Source organism: Arachis ipaensis, chromosome B06, assembly GCF_000816755.2.
Source record: "Arachis ipaensis cultivar K30076 chromosome B06, Araip1.1, whole genome shotgun sequence".
Classification (NCBI taxonomy): Eukaryota; Viridiplantae; Streptophyta; class Magnoliopsida; order Fabales; family Fabaceae; genus Arachis; species Arachis ipaensis.
This window is the reverse complement of record NC_029790.2, coordinates 15,414,315-15,432,938: the sequence shown is the minus strand read 5'-3', so window position 1 is coordinate 15,432,938 and position 18,624 is coordinate 15,414,315. Positions and strand designations below refer to the sequence as shown.

Here is an 18,624-nt window from a genome sequence, read left to right as displayed (position 1 = left end):
AAAGTAAAAGGGTTTTTTCTGGAGAAGGGTTTTTAACGAGGCATCATAGTAGAGGCTAAGGGAAAATAGGCTGTCAAAAACCCTTAGTAACAATAAGGTACCTCCCCAATAAATAAAGATCTTTTTTCATTTTACAAATATCTCTTATAAATTCCTTCTAGTTTTCTCTTTCTACGAAATGCGTCGACTTAAGCTCGACAAAACGTGAAAATCTCATGAACCGACCTAGATGGTCGTCAGGATAAAACGACGAGGTACAAGTCGGCGTAAAGAGGTTATAAAAGTTGATCGTGAGAAACTCGGAGAAATTCTGACTCATAAGTCGAAATGAAAAACCGAGTAAGAAACAAAAACGAATCGCAAAAATAGCCTAAGTCATAAAAGCTCAACAAAACAAGGTTGAGTATAAGGAATAACCAAAAAGAGATAAAAAAAACCTAGGGAAAAAGCTTAAAAGCTGTCCTAAAGTCCTTAAGGCGAAAAGGCTCGGAAAGACAGACAAGCCAAAGGAAAGGTTTTCAGAAAAGATCAAAGGGACTCCGAAAAAGCAAAATCAGAAAAGCATGCACACATAAGGTAACTAAAACCCTTATCCAAAAAAAGGGTATTTATTTTTTTAATTTTAAACCCTTATTAAAAAATGGTATTTCAAAAAAGTGTTTTGTTTACGGCCTTAAAAGGCCAGAAGAAATTGTTCAATCACCACCAACACAAACAAAGAAAGAGTTTAAAAAAGGGGGGACTCACAGGCCGGGCCCCCATATAGCCAATAAAGTTATTTTTTCGGAAGAGGAGTAGACGGATCACCACCAGAGCCAGGAAGAGTAGTCGGAGCAGCGTCAGGACCAGGGAGAGAGGCATCCATAGGAGATGAAGAGGAAGTCGGAGGAACCTTTGAAGAGCTGGAGCATCCTTTGAGCGAGGAGGGGACTCAATAATCCTCTGCCCCCGAGTCTTCAAGTCTGACTCAGAAACAACTTGGGGGGCAGGAGGAGACACTATAGCACCAGCAATGACGACCTTGTCAGGATCCAAAGGAGAGAGATCCAAGCCAGGAGCAATGACTCCGACTTGCTCCTTAAAAATCCTCCAGGCCTCTTCAGATCCCTCGGCAATAGAGTCCTCCAACTCGGCATAGGCAGTCTGAGCATTCAGCAGATCTTTTTTCACAACTACAAGGTCCTCAAAAAGGCTTGAATAGCTCTCCTGCACCTTCAGCCTTAAACCGACCTCCATGTTGCACTGGGCCTGCAACTTGCTCTCCCTCTCCTGGAGACCCTTCCTCTCCTCCTTTAGTTTGGCGACCTCCTCCTTCAACTTCTTCTCATGTTCTTGATATAAAAGAAGTCTCTCCTCCAACTCTTTAGCCCTCGAGGACGAACCAAGAGAGCTAAGAGGAGTCTTCTCGAAAATATCAAGAAATTTGGTGCACACCGCCGCCGCCCTGATACTCTCTTGAGCCAGAATAGTGAGGTGGTTCCGGATAGAAATATCATCCAAGCCTATACGGGCATGAGGATGGATGTACTTCCGGATAAATTCAGGGGCATCCACCTTGGCTTCACCCTCGAAAGAAGAGCTAGGCTCTAAAGCCTTGCGCTTCTTCCTTTCAGGCTCAGGGGAGGATCGGGGGGGGAGGGGACGGCTGAGAAAAAGCAGAAGAGGAGATAACAATAGGTTCAGAAGGGGTCCCCAAACTACGGGAAGAAGAGGTAGGAGGAGGAAGAGAGGAGCTAGTTACCCTGGCGCCACCGGTCCTAGCGCGAGACCTTGCCTTGGCCTCCTGAACCCTTTGGTAAGACTCATTTGAATTCTTCCTCGCCATCTCTGCAAAAGAGAAACAATTAGTAAAATAAGTCGGTAACTACAAGTCGGTAACCACAAGTCGGAAACAAAGTGGATAAGTAAAAGCTACCTAGTTGCGACTGAACGAAGGATGGCGCCCCCTGGAGAAATTTTTTAGTGTCCAAATATGGGGCCCTCCCCCACACTTCTCGGAGGAACCCCACAATGGCTGCCTCCACTTCATTCAGGTCATCCAGACCATATTTCTCACAGGGGGAGGCCTCCAGCCAGTATAGAGGAAAGCGAGGAGAAGAATTCTCATCCAAGAAAAAGGGGTGGTGACCCTCTACAGCTTGCACTTTGAAAAAATAATTTTTGAAGTCATGGAAAGATTCATCAAAAAGGGTGAAGACCCTCCGACCTTGTATGGCCCGGAAAGACACCCATTGTTGTTTATTATTTTGCCCACTGAAGGGCTTAGTCATATGGAAGAGAAAAAAGAAAATCCTCAGGGAAGTCGGAAAGTCTAAAGCATGGCTGACAAATTGATAAATTTTCAGAAAACCTCAGGAATTGGGATGAAGCTGGATAGGTGCAATACGGCAGTGGCGTAAAACATCAATCTCAAAGTCAGAAAAGGGAAGGAAAACGCCCAGGCGGGTAAGCATGCTCTCATACATGAAAAAGAAATGAGGGGCTGCCTCCAAAGCTCTCCCAAAACAGACCCGGTCTTCTAGACCCGGGGCAAGTAGTTCATACTTCGGCTCATCCTCATCAGAGGTGCAGAGCCGGTGGCGAGTGCGAAGATCAGTAAGAAAATCAGTGTTGACCCAAGGTTCCTCCCCCAGGACTGTGACATCAACCCACTGAGCAAGACTTTCAACAGAAGACATTTTCTTTCTTTGGAAAAAGGGTTGGTAAAACCTACAAAAGGAAAAAAGAAAAGAAAATAAAAAACACAGTCTCTAAGGGGGAAGTACGGAATCAAACAGAGGTCTATGGATCAACCTATCCATCTAAAAAAAAAATAAAAGCATGCAAACAAAAAGCATGTCGTTAAAGGAAAAGAAGAAAAATCTAACCTTTATCTGAGAATAAGGTTGGAGAAGATGAAAGCCTTCAAATGCAAGAATACTGCACGAACGGATGAAGAGAAAAATTTGAAAAATTGCAGAAACGAAACAACGAAAGAGAGGGAAAGTATTTATAAACACGTTAGGGGCATAATGGTAAAAATGGGCAGTCATTAATGGGTGCACCGTTACCAAGGTAATTAATACCTACGCGAACCTCTAACGGACGCGACGTTCGATTAGACGTAACTGTGAAAATCAAAAGTCATGAAAAGTCACGTCGGTTGCGCAAAATCACGTCGGTTCCCTCATAGGTCGGCTACGACCCCGAGTAGAATACTCAAACCCAATCCTAAAAGAGAAATTGGGCTCGAGTAGGGGCACTATTCATACCCTGGCCCAACGCTAAGGCCCAGGATCCAAGTAAAAAGGCCCGACCCAAAAGAGTTGAGCCTCACACTACACAAACCAGATGCCACGAAGTCGGCTATCTTCACGACTTGCTCTAAAGAAGTCGGTACGAGGATCAGCTGGCAGATAAACCCTCCCTCAAGAGGATAACTGCCCCTAGAATCTCTCTAACCACTTCCAAGAGCCATATCTCAACCACCCTAAGATAAAGGGACAGTTATTCCCCTTAAAAGGTGGAACTACTCCAACGGTGGTTATTGGTCCATCCCTATAAATACACTGACACTTCTCAGGTATCTTAGAAGCTCCAATACTTTCTAGACCTGCTCACACCCTTGCTGACTTTGGCATCGGAGTGTCTTTGCAGGTACCACCCCCCATTCGTTCATACTCACAAGTCGGACGGAGGCCCCCAAGGCGTAGACCCGCACGAAGGCTTCCTTCCTCGGACGATTGGGCCAACCCAGCGAGTCCAGCCCAACAATCTCCGGTTACCCATCGTAACACTAGTCTATTATATATAATCAAGATTGGGAAAATATTTTATATGTAATTTTATTTTTTTAAAATTATGTTGCATTATATATAATTTATAAAAAATGTTTATAAAATTTGATTTAAAATTTTCAATTAAAATTTTTACATAAATACGCATGGCTTTAACTTTAATCCCAAAATGCGCATGGTTGAAAATGTTTCTGCAAATGCGCACCCCCAACTCGCAAGGAGCAACCATGAAATGAAAATGGTATACACTTCAAGGAGGGTGTCCACGAAATGGGATCAGGACACTGACACAAACCATTTCGTTCCTGCCACAAACGAAATGGAGCAACTCAAGCTTGGTGTCCACGAATTGGACCATTACACGCATGGCAAGCACGAAATGGAGGACTTCACTGATGGCACACACGAAATGGACCAAATCAAGTGTGTCATCCACGAGTTGGGCATTTCATGGGAGGCACACACGAAATAGCCATCCTCAAGTGTGGCAGGCACGAAAGGGGGGGGGGGCAGTCAAAGCAGCAGTGTTGCAGTTCCCGTACGAGCATGCATTGGGTGAAAGTGAGGCAATTTATTGTTGGGTTGTGAGTTTGAAGCATATAAAAGGAGGTTGTGGGAGGGGAGGGGACCAAAGCAAAGGTAAAAAGGAGAAGTGAAGTAGTGGGTTGCTTCGGTGAAAAAAAAGAGAAGTTGAGGAGTAATTTAATTATTAAAAAAATGAGTGAAATTGGAATTAATGTGGAAGAAAATCTTAATAGGTTGGATGAATTTCATATTTATGCTCATTTACATGTTAAGGTGAGTTTATTTTTTTAATTAAAATAAAAAAAATTTGTTAATAATTTAAATAATTGTTTTAAACTATATAATTGTGTTTTGATCTATTTCAATTTCAGCCGGCACGTATGTTGACTCCGCATGGCACGCTGGTCGATGTTTTTTTTGTAGACGAAGCAGATCCGAGTATGGAGATTAGGAGGCAGATGCTGGAGCCGTATCTAAGAAGAGCCGGCTTCTATTATGCGTCTCTGATAAAACGTTTTGAGTACGACAACCCAATGATTAGCGCTCTTGTGGAGAGATGGCGTCTGAGACCCATACATTCCACCTCCCATGGGGTGAGTGTACTATCACTTTGGAGGATGTTGCCATGCAGGTGGGGTTATCAATCGACGGTGAACCGGTCAGCGGCACTCTGAGGTCATAGAGTAAGTTCCACCAGAGAGATATTTGGCAATGGTGTGAGAAACTCTTTGGAGAAGTTCCTGACGGACATGTTGGGACCACGAAGTATAACATAAAACTGAAGTGGCTCAGAAGTAGACTACAACAGATGCCTCTTGACTCTCCCGAGGAGGCCCTCGTACGGTATGCACGTTGTTACATTATGTATTTATTGGGTGGCGTTTTACTTCCTGACAAAGCGAACAACACGGTTCACGTACGTTATCTTCCTCTCCTGGCAAACTATGAAGCCATTAGTACATATAGTTGGGGTAGTGCCGTGCTTTGTTGGTTGTATAGAGGCATGTGCCTAGCGACTGATTATAACGTCGAGGGAATGTCTGGTTGTCATACACTGTTGATGTCTTGGATATACTTCAGGCTTCCTTTCTGGGCACCAGACGTGACAAGCCCATACACGTTTTCGTTAGCTACAACGTAATAAATTTTTCTTCCATATGTTCTGTATTTGTGCTTTGTGTTCTTATTTCCTCTGCGTAATTTTTTAAATGTGGTTATAAGATCATTTTGTTCTTTCGCAGGTGGGTGGGCAAGAGAGGAAAGAATGACTACGCCGAGCAACGCCTACAAAGGCACCGGCTTAGATTGGACAATTTGAAGGTGGATGAGGTAACTATTCCTGTTGCATCACTCTCGCATGATATTTTTTTGGCATGACATGGATTGCCCATTTCGTGGGCACCATAATTAAAATGGAGTTCATTTCCATTTCACGGGCAGAGGCCACAAAATGGCAATGCGCATTTACAGAAAGATTTCCAGCCATGCGCATTTTGGGAATTAATGTTTTTTAGATGCGCATTTAGGTAAAAAAGCCATAAAAATATATAATTAATTGTTTTTTTTAATATTAATTTTAAAATATTTATTTTTAACAAAAATACGTGAAAGGTATAGAAAGGGGAAGGTCACAAAAGGAAGAAAAAATCGAATTGAGATTTGGTCAGAGGAGACAAACTTAAAAACTTCCAAATTTAGTTGAAAGTAGCACCACGGCTTGGCTGAAGAGTTTCTGCACAGTGCACACCTATCTATCAGTGTATATGGTCAGTGAAGACAAATCACAGATATCAAAACTTCTTAACTACACAGCCGGTCTCGCACTCACCATGAAGTTTTTCTTTTTATGTTCACTCAAGCACAATTTTAATGATCGTAACCACAATTAATATTTAAAATTGTCCTTGAAATTTGGAGACAGACTCAATTTGATCTTTGAAATTTTAATTGACCTAATTTAAACCTTAAATTTGAATAAATGACTCACGTTAGCCTCTGTTAATCTCCATTAACGGCACGCTTACCTGGAACGTTAAGTGACACTTGGACTTGACAAGTGGCCGAAAAAATTTTTAGACTCAATTTAGCCCCCTTTTAATGAATATAAAATCCTAACATGTGCCAAATTCCCAAGTTGATATCGTGGTTTGGGTATTGGAGAAGAAGATGAGGAGCACCGGCCAAGATTTCGGAAGCTGCAAAAGATCTCATTCACATGGAAGTTTAGATAGGAATTTAAATCGAGCTAGATCTGGAAAGGTTCCACACTGGTGTGGTTGTGGAATGCGTCCCATTCTTCGTTGATTTAGAACAGAAGCAAAATCAGAGAGACTATTTTTTGGATGTCCAAACTATAATGTGAGTTCTTGAATTGCTTCCTTCTTGAATTTACATATTCTTCTTGTAATACATGCATAATTTATTCTGTGGTTCTTGTTGTGATAGACCTCTGAAAATAGATGATGTGGACTTTTTGTGTAGACAAACGGTGTGGAAGAAGAAGACATGACTGACAGACATGAAACTGAAAATAGTATTGAGTATTAGAAAATGAACGTGTGTTGGAAGATTAGTGAAATAGAAGCTGAAATTAGGATTTTAAAAGTATGAAATAGTATTTTGAGTTTTTTTCTTGTTTTGTTTGTAGTTGTAGCCATGCCTTAGGTGTAGAAAAGTGATGAATAAAATTAAATTAATGTCACTACGAATCTACAATTATGTTTTTTTCAATACAAATCTGTTTTGTAAATTGTAAGTTTTGACTAAACCTACAAATTCAGTGAAGATATTACAAATAGGTATGATTCTGTGAATTAAAAGTTGTGACTAAATCTGTACAAATAAAATGGTAAAAATAAATAAGAGACTGATTACAAATCTACAAATATCAATAATAAACTAATTTGTAATTTATCTATCAAATCTCTAAATTGCAAAATAAATTAAAATAATAAACCTTGAATCTGATTACATAAGTAAATCATAGGTCAACCATAGTCAAAGACAATAATCATTGTAACACATGATAAACTAAGAGTGATGTCTAAAATGTCATCATTACCGTCACAAAACAAAAAGTCTTATTTAAAAGATTCCAAAACAAAGCCTTATATACAAGATGAGAGCTTCTATGATGCTGAAAGAAAAATCCTTCAGCAGCTGTTGACGCTACATGTCATTTAGTGGGGCGAACACGTATTCCGTTAAAGTATTTCATTAATTATTTTTGGAACAACTGCAGTGGATGGCAGATGGTTCAGTATGAGATCTTACGTTCGACCATAGTGTGTCATAAGTTGTGGTTAAGAAATAGATTAAAATATGATAATAACTTTAATTTAAGAAAATAAATTTAATATGATAATGATATTTTTTTTTTGTTCTGTTTATTCAGAATGGACGTATGTCAAGACATTGTCTGGCCAGAGAGTATGTTGTGCAAGTTAAAAAATATTATTGGATCATTGTTGCCTTAAGAAACATAAAAATGAATTTCTAAATAATAAAAAAAAGAAATGAATCCATTCCAATATTTAAGAAAAACAAATGAGTTAAGAAATTTAATTTTTTAAAATATGTACTAATATTTGAAAATTCAAATGATAACAAATAACAGTCTCGTATAGTATATACTTATTACGTGTTCCTTCTAATGATATTTCATAATTGACAATTACATTTAATTTATATATTGAAAAATATTTCCATCTCAAATTTCACATAATATTTTATTAACATTATTATAATGACATTTTATATTTTATAACAATTTCAAAATTTTATTACACTTGAGTATAATATTTTACAATTTTTTATAATTATTTTTAATAATCATTAAAAAAATAATAAATAAAAAGCCTAATCATTTATATCCAATTTTTTCAATATCTAAAATTTCGAAACCATATTTTATCATCTCACATCGCTGATGTACTTGTAATTATAACTCTCGTTATTAACTAAAATTACATCATCGGAGAGAATACAAATTTAACAATTTTGGTTCAACCTAAGTTTTTTTTCTATCTGTAGGCCCACTGTCCTTTCAAATTTTTTAACAGTTTTATTTTTATCTTTTCTTCATGCAAAAATGATTCCAAAATCTTCCTTAACCTGTTTTTTGGTGATCAGATAAGTTTATCTATGTCCAAATTTCAAAACCACCGGATATAAAATAAATAAATATTATAATTATTTTGACTAACTAAAGTCAATAGTATTACTTATAACTGTTATAAGTTAGAATGCACATTTTCTAAAACAGGGGACCCACAACTGAACACGATCAGATAACACTCATCCAATATACAAAACACGACTTCGAACACAGGTATGACACGTTGCATCAGCAAGTGCTGAAGAATCTTTCGTTCAGCACGTTAGAATTTTCCTATATAAGATATGACAAAAGGCATAAACAACACACAAATTTCAACCACAAAACAGCTATAAAGTAATTTCAAAACACACAATTTTAGATTACATTTATCAATTGAACTACAAAAGACAACATAATTTAATTTTTATTTTTTTCTTAGTGTTCTGAAGTCCAAAATGAGGACAAATTTCATAAATTTTGTAAACTTTGATGCTGTTTTAGAATTAGTTCCTTGCATTAGTTTGATATCGGGAGTCACTCTTCTTTTATGCGGCAGCAGCTTTGTGAGTGAAGGTGGAGGTACCTACATGTAATAAAAAATATTTGATAGATAATGTGTAATTAAGAAAATACTAACAGTAAAACAAAACATTTCAAATTAAATAAGTTGAATATGTACTCTTTAAGTACTCTATAGTACATAACTCCAACACTAAGTGCCAGCACTCATAACCCTCCACTAATTGCATAGCACTACTCTTCATTCAATCCATTGGTCTGTACAAATTCCAAAACTGTGTATTTGGGAGATACATAATTAATAATGAATAGAATTACGGGGTGGTTTGGGGCACTGTGAGCTGAAAACTAGAAGCATCATAAATCAGGGAAAGGAAGTTTTTTCTTTCTTTCTTTGTTGGATAGGATGTGCTTATAGGTTTTTTGCTTTGTAGGTTCCTATAATAAAGCACTACCAGCAGTTGACTTCGACTGTTTAAAATCACGATATGTTTTTACTCAAATGCGGATTCTTTGTTTTTTATGCATAAGGGGCTTCAGCAAGCCCGTGCTCCGGTTTATGATGTGCCCTCTGCCATTGACATTCTCTTAACGGGGAGTTACCAGCGGTTGCCTAAATGTATAGAGGATGTTGGTACTCAGTAAGTATACCTTGAATGAAGAACAGCAAAAGCCTGAGTTTGTGCGTTCGAAATTTCTATGATACGGCATTGATTAAGGTGGATAGAGAGTTTAAGGTTTTAGTGACTCTTGGTTACAGGAACACTTGTCATGTGGAGGATATTACATTTGGAGCTGCTTGTTGGTGAGAAGAATAAACCTATCAAACTGAAATTAATGCGGCGCCATGTTCTCGGGGATGATCTAGAGAGACGAATGGCTGCGGCAGAAAATCCATTTTCAATATTGTACTCGTTCTTCACGATCTATGTGTTTCACTTGTCATGGATACTGTCATCAGGCAAGTGCAAGCTCTTCGACAGGGAAGATGGAAAGATGCAATTCGATTTGAGCTCATATCCGAGGGTGGAATGGGTCATGGGAATCTGATTCATCCGGTCCTCGAACTGCTGGTTTAAAAATCACATACTGGCTGGAGTTCGATAAAATGCTGCATGTCTGACTCAGGTGCATGCCCATTCATAAAAAATTGAGCCTGGGCCAGATCTTCAGATAAAATGCATACACAGCAATTTTGTCATAGATCCACTAACAGGAAAGAGGCAGAGTTTTTCTTGGACCAAAGTTGTATTGATGTTGAGAGGTTGCTGTTAAGAGCTATTAGCTGCAACCCGTGTACTAGTCTACTGGAAATTAAAAGAGAACTGGGAAAAAATAACCAAGTCTGTCGAGCAGCAGATGATGTTGTACTCCAGTCTCACTTGGGTGGACCTGATGTTGAATATAAACAGGTTAGTGTACATTTGTTAGGGAACATTTGGAGTATCAATTTGATATGCTACATCAGGCAATTTTTTTTTTTTGTTTCTTTTGGGTTTTGGCATATGTGGTTTGATGCTTCTTGTTTGGTATCAGTGTATCACCCCAATTTGGGGTTTTTCCTTTGTTAACATTCTTGTAACTTTCGAGAACTATATCGTGAATTATGGATATTTGACTATTTTCGTATTTTGCACCATAAGTACTTCTCATCATTCTTGCATGGACTATCTGTAGCTAGATTCTGATATCTTCTGTTTGTTATGTATGTATGTGTATGTATGTGTGTGTGTGGAATTTCCGCTGCTTGGTAAATACTTGCTGCTGAACACTTTTGACATGTAGTTAATTTTCCAGTAAACACAGTTGGCCTTTAAATTTTGCAAGCTATGATACAATTTGTGGCTGAATTTGTGATACCCTTTTACAAATCTTGTAATATTATATCCTACCTCTTTCCCATTCAACCATTCATTAAATTTTAAAAGATGAAGCTGCTTTTGTCTGTAGAAGGATGATAAATGCTTCAGGAAGGAATCTGAAGGGTATGAGGTGTTGCGTGTGCATGCCTATGCCTCATGTTTTTTTACTCTTGGAGTTAATATCAGGTACCTTACTTTTCTAAGATGCTTTTAACTAATATCTTAGGCATTTGAGTTTAGTTTCTCAAATTTATGTCCCTGTTATGTTATTCAGAAATGGCCGTTTCCTTCTTCAATCATCGCAAAACATAGTTGCTTCTTCAGCATTGTTAGAATGTGAAGAAGCTTTGAATCAGGGATCTATGACTGCAGCTGATGTATTTGTAAGCTTGAGAAGCAAAAGTTTATTGCACTTGTTTGCATCTATCGGAAGAGTCTTAGGGCTAGAGGTATATTTCCCTGTTTTCATTCCTTTTATTGTTAAAAGAAAAAGACAAATTCCCAAACTATTTTGGACTGAATTTAAGTTGGTTATTCAGAAATGACTTACCTAATTATGGCGTTTCCAGACTGTGGGAGCTCTTATTTCCTGATGATGGAACTTGATAAGGATTTTAAACCTTTGTTTAAGCTGTTAGAGACTCAGCCAGATTCTTCTGGAAAAGATACTTTATTTGGTGTCCTTAATCAGGTGCTGCGGGTCAAAAGAATTGATATAGGACAGCTGCAGGCACTTGAAGATGAAATGAATTTAAGCCTGGTTGACTGGGGAAAATTACACTCTCTTTTGCCCAATGCTGCTTGTCCAAATCAAGAATCTGTACGTGAGTTTCTCACTGATATTCGACTTGAGAGTTCCATACAGAATGCAAAAGGTCATCCTTCAGGTTTTTCATCACTTGTTGATGAAGTGTTTGGACTCGAGAAAGGTTCTTCTGCATATCCATTCTCTGTTCAAAATCATGGATCCCTACCTTCACATTATGGTTCTGTCCCATTGAATCTCCATAGTCTAAAAGCTGGGACCCCATCTCCAAAGTGGGAAGGAGGCATGCAAATATCTCAGGTTAACAATGTAACAAAACCTTCAGGTGTTACAAACCACTATAGTGATTCCATGTTCTCATCAGGCAGTGTGAAGGGCCCAGTTCAATCCAATTCTGTTGGATCAATTTCCACAGGACAAGGAAGGAGCGCAGCTGGGAAAAGGTTATTTGTTTCAAGGTGTGTGTGGTTCAAAGATTAAATTTTATTCCCAAGAATATTATTCCTAGGAATATAATGCCTAGGAATGAAATTACTTGGAATATAAGATTCCTATGTTTGTTTATAAAACTTGATGCATTGGAATATTATATTATGTATAATCAGTCCCAAAAAAAATTATCAGGGGCCGGATTGGGTGTTTCTTTTTCTTGGGGGCCTCGTTGTCCTTTCGAGATAATTGTTCGGGTCGGATGGGGTATTCACTCCTAAATTTTTGTTTGGTTGAGTTTAAATATCTTGGTCATATTATGTAATATATCAAAATTACTCTTAATTATTTAAATTAAAATATTAATGACTAAAAATTAAATATAAACCTAATTAAATGTTATATTTTTATATTGATTTTTTTTAATTTACAAAATATTTCTAATAATAAATTTATTAAAATACTCCTAATAATAAATATTTAGTTAAATTTATATTGACTCTAATTTTTTTAAAATTATTAAAATATCCCTAATAACAAATATCTTTAATTAAAATTATTATTGATTCTAAATTTTTTAAATTTACTAAAATACTCCTAATATCAAATATCTTTAATTAAAATTATTATTGATTCTAAATTTTTTTAAATTTACTAAAATTAGTTAAATTATTATTGACTCTAAATTTTTTAAATTTACTAAAATTCCCCTAATATTAAATATGTTTAATTAAAATTTACGCAAAATACGTATCTAAATTTTCAAAAATTCCATAATTCATAATTCGTCTCATAATCCATAATTTTTGGTGACTGAATTTTTTAAAAAGTTAAATATAAAACTAATCGAATATTATTATTTTTCTTTTAAATTTACAAAATATACCTCTAATAATAAATTTACTAAAATATTATCACAATTAAAATATTCCTAATAACAAATATCTTTAATTAAAATTAACATTATCACAATTAAATTTATTAAAATACCCCTAATAACAAATATGTTTAATTAAAATTATTATCAATTCTAATTTTTTTTATTTACTGAAATACCCCTAATAACAAATATCTTTAATTAAAATTAACATTATCACAATTAAATTTACTAAAATATCCCAAATAACAAATATTACAACTAAAATTAGCACAAATACTTATCTAAATTTAAAAAATTACGTAATCCATAATTTGTCTCATAATTCATAATTGAATTTATACAAAACAATCTCTACCTTTCTAAACACATGTATTAAAAACAATATCAAATCAAATATACATAACAAAAATAAGCTTTCCTTCATTTCATTCCTTTCAAAATTTATACTGTACAGCAATATCAAATTTCACTGTGGTATTCCTTCTTCTTGAAAAGAAGGCCCTAGAAGAATAAAAAATAGGGAACTTCCAGAAAACAAATGAAAAGGAATAGATACAAAAAAAATAATTACAATCCCTCACCTCTTCACTCAATTTACACTCCTCACACCAAACTCAAATCAAATCAATAGAAATAAGAAAGTATAACTGTGTATGAACACTAAAGTTTTGCTAGGTTACTGAGAATTGCTTTCAATGTGTTGCAGCAAGAATTGGAAATCAGACCTTTGACTGAAGATTGGTGGTGGATCCACTTCCATTTCTGATAGTCTGATATCACTCATAGACCGGAACATCTCCTCCATCATGAATGGTATGCTAAAAAACAATCAATCGAGCATGCATATATATGGAGAAAAGCACCCACCAAGTTGAAGCAATAATTTATTTGAGAAATAAAATAAACAGAATTCAAATCACAGAGTTCAGCAAAAAAAAAAATAAACAGAATTCAAACCGCAGAGTTCAAACCAGTCAAATGGCTGATTATATAATTTACTATGATGGAAATAATAATTTTTAAAGCATATATATCTTACTTTAGGTTTGGAGTTAATATAGGAAAACTAACACCTTTCACATCTTGAATGCCTTCCAATACATCCTTTGCATCTGCCAACTGAATTTGGTTTCAAAGATGTGAAATCAATTTGTCAAATAACGTGTGTTAAAGAAACATGCAGCCTGAATAAATTTAAACAATTAACCATATTAATAACATAAAAATAAATAAAATCGTAGTCATAAAATTTATTTTCAATTTCACACACCCTTCTCCTTCAACTCTCTTCTCAATGATTTAATTATTTCTTAAGTCCCTCTCTTTTTGTCACATGTAATTTCCCTTCCCTGCCCCCATTTTCTTTTTCTTCTTTATCAGTTATGTACATGTGAATCTTGAATCTACCCTCTACTTTGTTTAACATAAATACCAAATAGTCAACAAGCAGAGTTTTAGTGGTAAATGAAAAGCAAATAACAAAGAGCTGACACGAACCTGAAGACGAGCTATTGTTTTGTGATCAAGAACTTTTTCAGAAATGGCTGCTGCTTCTTCTTCAGCATCGAAGTTGAAGCGCATGAATTCCATAACAGAGAACATGCTGGATGCATTGAGGTAGAGTAGGTACCATATAAAGAGGTGCTTTGAACATTACTTAGAGAAGAAAAGAAGGATAATGAAACTCCATCACCTGATGGAGGAAATGGAGCAAGTCATAGATGACATGACTGAAAGGGACCATGTCTTGGAGGGTAATCTTGGCTTTATATTGAGCCATACACAGGTTATATACAACTGATAGAGTCAAACGCAAGTGATAGATCAGTGACACATCATATTAAAACTAACAACAACAATGGCTCCCCCTTCAATTTTGGAGAACAGCTCAGAGGATTCTAACAGGTACACTATATACTTTTAATACTTTTTGTTCTTATAACAAGTACAAAAATAGGGCCAAACCAATGTATGTCAGAAAAACTAGTTGGAACTTGTCATAATCAAGAAAGCATGAATCAATAATAATTCCATAATCTAATTGAACCGTAATCCATATATCAATTTGAAAAGGAATAATCCAAACAAAAAAAATGCAAGATTAAACATCTTAATATGAACAAAATCAAGCCAAAGGAGTATGCAATGTAGGAATTGTTTTAGTTTTTTAACAATCAAATTAATAAATAAGAATAATTTCTACTCTTTGAATAATAATTGTACTCTAATATGCCAGGTTTAAATTTAGACTTGGAATGAAAAACTGAGAACCCATAAAAAAAACTCCTTCAATGTTCTTGAAATCTAAATTTGTTGTTGTATTGCATTTCAACAACAGATTGGCAGAGAATTAAAGATAATAATAAAAGAAGGCAGAGAAACAGAACAAAAATTAGCATGTTTTTAAAGAGATTGATTTCAGGCATAAATGAAAATGAAGTAGCAATTAGGAACTTTACTACTACTACTACTATTATGCTAATATCAAAAGTTCCTAAACTACAACTTCTTCATTTCAACCAACATAAAACCGAACAAGATCCTTAATATGCAACAAGATAAGAAATAAAATTAAATGCTTTGCAAGTTATATAAGAAGATTCTAAATGAGAAAAGAAGTGAAGATGAGGAAGATTGAGCAGTCATTCAAGCCAAATTAAGCATATAAAAATATGTTTTTGTCAGATTCAAAAAAAGAAACCATAAGCTTAAACTCTTTATTGAGGCAAATTAAGCATGTAAGCATATGTTTTTGTCAGATTCAAGCCAAATTAAGCATGTAAAAATATGTCACAAGCTTAAACTCTTTATTGAGGCAAATCATCAAACACGTTATTTGCATGCAACATAATCACAGAGCATATAAGAAATCAAGCAAAATAAAAAATTAACTAATCAAATTAGCAGTCTATTGTAGAAAATTAGTGTAATGTGATGTAGAAAGCACAAAAAAAACCCAAACCTTAATGAGAGATTCGAAAAGAATTCGCAGAGAGAAGCAATGCAAACATGAACTTGAAGAAGAGAAGGAGACCAGTCTTCTGTTTAGGGTAACGTTGGCGCCGGCGCAGCTCCAATGGCGGTGGCGTTGGTGAAGCCTCCACTGATTTGGGAAAAAACTCAAACCTTAACGTGAGATTGGAAGAAAATTCACAGGGAGAAGCAGTGCGAACATGAATCGGAGAAGAGAAGGAGACAAATCTTCTGTTTAGAGTAACGGCGGCGCCGGTGCCAGCTCCAGTAGCGGTGGCGTTGGTGAAGCTCACTGATTCGGGAGGGAAAAACGCTCTACTAGGGTTTTGTTCTTCACAGTAGAATATATATTAGATGAGAAAGTATAGGGAGCCAATGATCTAAGCGTACAATGTGTACAATGAAGGTTTAGAAAGTATTAGAGATATGATTATTAGTGTTACATTATCCTGTCAGGTTACGCTTTTGGGATGAGTGATTTTAGGACATGGTATTAGAGTTGCAGATCCGGAAGGTGAAGAGTTCGATCCTTGGTGAACCCAAAATTAGCTTTTTATAACATGAGATGTTTATATCCCTGGTATCCGGATGGTTATTCTGGATAGTATAGGTGATGTTCATTTTATTCATAAACCAAAGATTTAGCTCATTGTACACATTGTACGCTTAAGCCATTGGCTCCCTAGCACTACTCATATTAGATATATTAAAATTAGTTATTAAAATTAGCTATAAAAGTAGAATATATATTAAAATATAAAATATATTTTTAAAAATATGAGTTCAATTACACATATGAAACCCTTAAATTAAGTATAATTAAAAATCAACACATTGTTACTGCTCAAAAAAGAAAAAACATTATTAATATTTATTTTTATTACATTCTACATGGATAGAAGCTTCAAGGGTATGTAACTGAAGTCAATGAGTTATAGCTCAAATGACATAGTCTTTCCATACTCAATTAAGAGGTTACGGATTCGAATCTTCTATCTTTAGTAAAAAAAAAAAAAGTATGTAACTGAAGACTAACCATCACTAACTTCTAAGTGAAGTCTAATTTCCATGAGTAGCTTGAGTTAATCACTACACTATCATATATTAGAGAATATTTTTCTTTTTTTATTATCATTTATTGATACACAAGTTTTACTACAACTAAAAATTAACATTTCATTTAAGAGTTTCCTGATATACAAGACGAGATTCGAACTCTCGACACTTATTTAATTAGATTAATGAACTAATCATTAAATCAACCCGATTCAATTATTAAATGCTCGTTATTATTAGCCACAAAGCATTCATGAACCTTAATATTATCATATATGCATAAATAAAAAGGCTCCATGTTTGATTTGTTATAAAGATTATATAAAAGAAGTAGCTTCATGATTCCTAAAATTCAAAAAAAGGTAAATCAGTTGGGAATAACTATGGCTAATATGAATAAAATAAATGTAGTTATATTATTGTAGTCATATTATTATAACAATACAATTATGTTTATTTTCATTAAATTAAATTAAATGAATAATTTAAAATATATATACTTAAAATTTAAATTAAAATTTTTATCATTTACAGTTTTAAATGATATGAATCAAATGAAAAAAAATTAAACTATATCAATACGATTTAAATTATACGAAAATAAAAATAAATTTGTCACACCCATAAACGATCTCATTAAGTTTTAATGAAGTTCACTTGAATTTCAACAAAATTTGTAAATTCACTGATTTTGTTGGGATAATAAAAGTGAAATTTGAATATAACTAAGAGTAAAAAATACTGCTGTGAATTCATAAAAAATATAGAATTGAACTTCTCGTACTAGATTCAAGGTACGTTAAGTCGTTAACATTGTATATTATGTAGTTAATTTAAAGATTTTTTTTTTAAAAAGTAATTTTGCTTGGAAGATCAGTCCAAAAGAATTAATTTTTATTCTTAAAATAAAAAAAATCATTTTAATGTTTTTTAGTTAAATACGCATGACGCAATTTTTTTTATTACACCTAAAATCAAAATTTACAATAAAAGAAGATTTATGCAAATAATGATAGTAAAAAAATAAAGTTAATTAAAATTATATATATATATAACCAATATAATATCATCAATAACAATATCTAAGCTAAGCTATCAAATCGATTCATCGTCGAGAATGAAATAGTATAACATAAGGATTACTCGTTAATGGTTGATCAAGTTTGATAGATTCACTTTCCGAGACAAGAAGTTCTGGTCCTGGAAGTATAATATCAATCACTTCACGTCCATCCGATGCATTCGCTATAGTTATTTCGTATCCCCCTTTTCTTTTTGTATGATTTTTTTTACTATCCCCACTGTTGTAGCATTATACACAGTATTATTACTCTTGTTCTCGTCGGGATAAATTTGAGGCAGCTAAGGCATCCTAACAGACCGATAGACTTGAACCTTGTTCCTACATGACCCGATCAATTCGTTCAGGCACTCGCCATCTATTTTCATTGTTCAACTCTTTGACAACATGAAAAAACCAAAAACTCTGCCCTCTCTATCTATCCAAGGGATGACTTTATTTTAGCATGATTAATTAGGATTTTATTTTTAAATAGTTGAATTGTTACTTTAGTATTAATTATTATTGAAGATGGTAAATATTTATAGTTAAAAATTATAGCTAATATAGTGCATTCTGAATTATATTTTTTATAATTATTAAAAATTTAAAGAAATTAAAAAAAAGTTAAATAAAATTAGATAGTTAATCTTTTTTTTGAAATATTTTATTAATCATA

General features: G+C 34.6%; 1 protein-coding gene and 1 long non-coding RNA gene across 5 annotated transcripts; one reads left to right on the top strand and one right to left on the bottom strand.

Moving 5' to 3' along the window:
• On the top strand, positions 9,152-11,478 carry LOC107645809 (mediator of RNA polymerase II transcription subunit 14-like). The gene is made up of 3 exons (XM_016349931.2): positions 9,152-10,331; positions 10,870-10,967; positions 11,056-11,478. Exons 1-3 carry the CDS (start codon positions 10,098-10,100, stop codon positions 11,324-11,326), a joined length of 603 nt encoding a protein of 200 aa, XP_016205417.1. The 5' UTR covers positions 9,152-10,097; the 3' UTR covers positions 11,327-11,478.
• Positions 13,257-16,180, bottom strand: LOC107645814. 4 transcript variants are annotated; one of them, XR_002348372.1, is made up of 3 exons: positions 15,819-16,178; positions 14,354-14,653; positions 13,257-14,040 (listed from the first exon to the last, which is right to left on the bottom strand). It is a non-coding gene; the product is annotated as an uncharacterized LOC107645814 (long non-coding RNA). The 4 variants fall into 4 exon arrangements; XR_002348371.1 differs by having other exon boundaries at positions 13,257-13,975; positions 15,819-16,177; XR_001621588.2 differs by having other exon boundaries at positions 14,354-16,180.

Excerpts from the sequence above, each read along its gene's own strand:
- LOC107645809 (XM_016349931.2), top strand. The coding sequence starts at position 10,098 with ATGCATACACAGCAATTTTGTCATAGATCCACTAACAGGAAAGAGGCA. Across the intron at positions 10,332-10,869 it reads CTGATGTTGAATATAAACAG|AAGGATGATAAATGCTTCAG; the intron begins GTTAGTGTACAT and ends TTTTGTCTGTAG. Across the intron at positions 10,968-11,055 it reads ACTCTTGGAGTTAATATCAG|AAATGGCCGTTTCCTTCTTC; the intron begins GTACCTTACTTT and ends TATGTTATTCAG.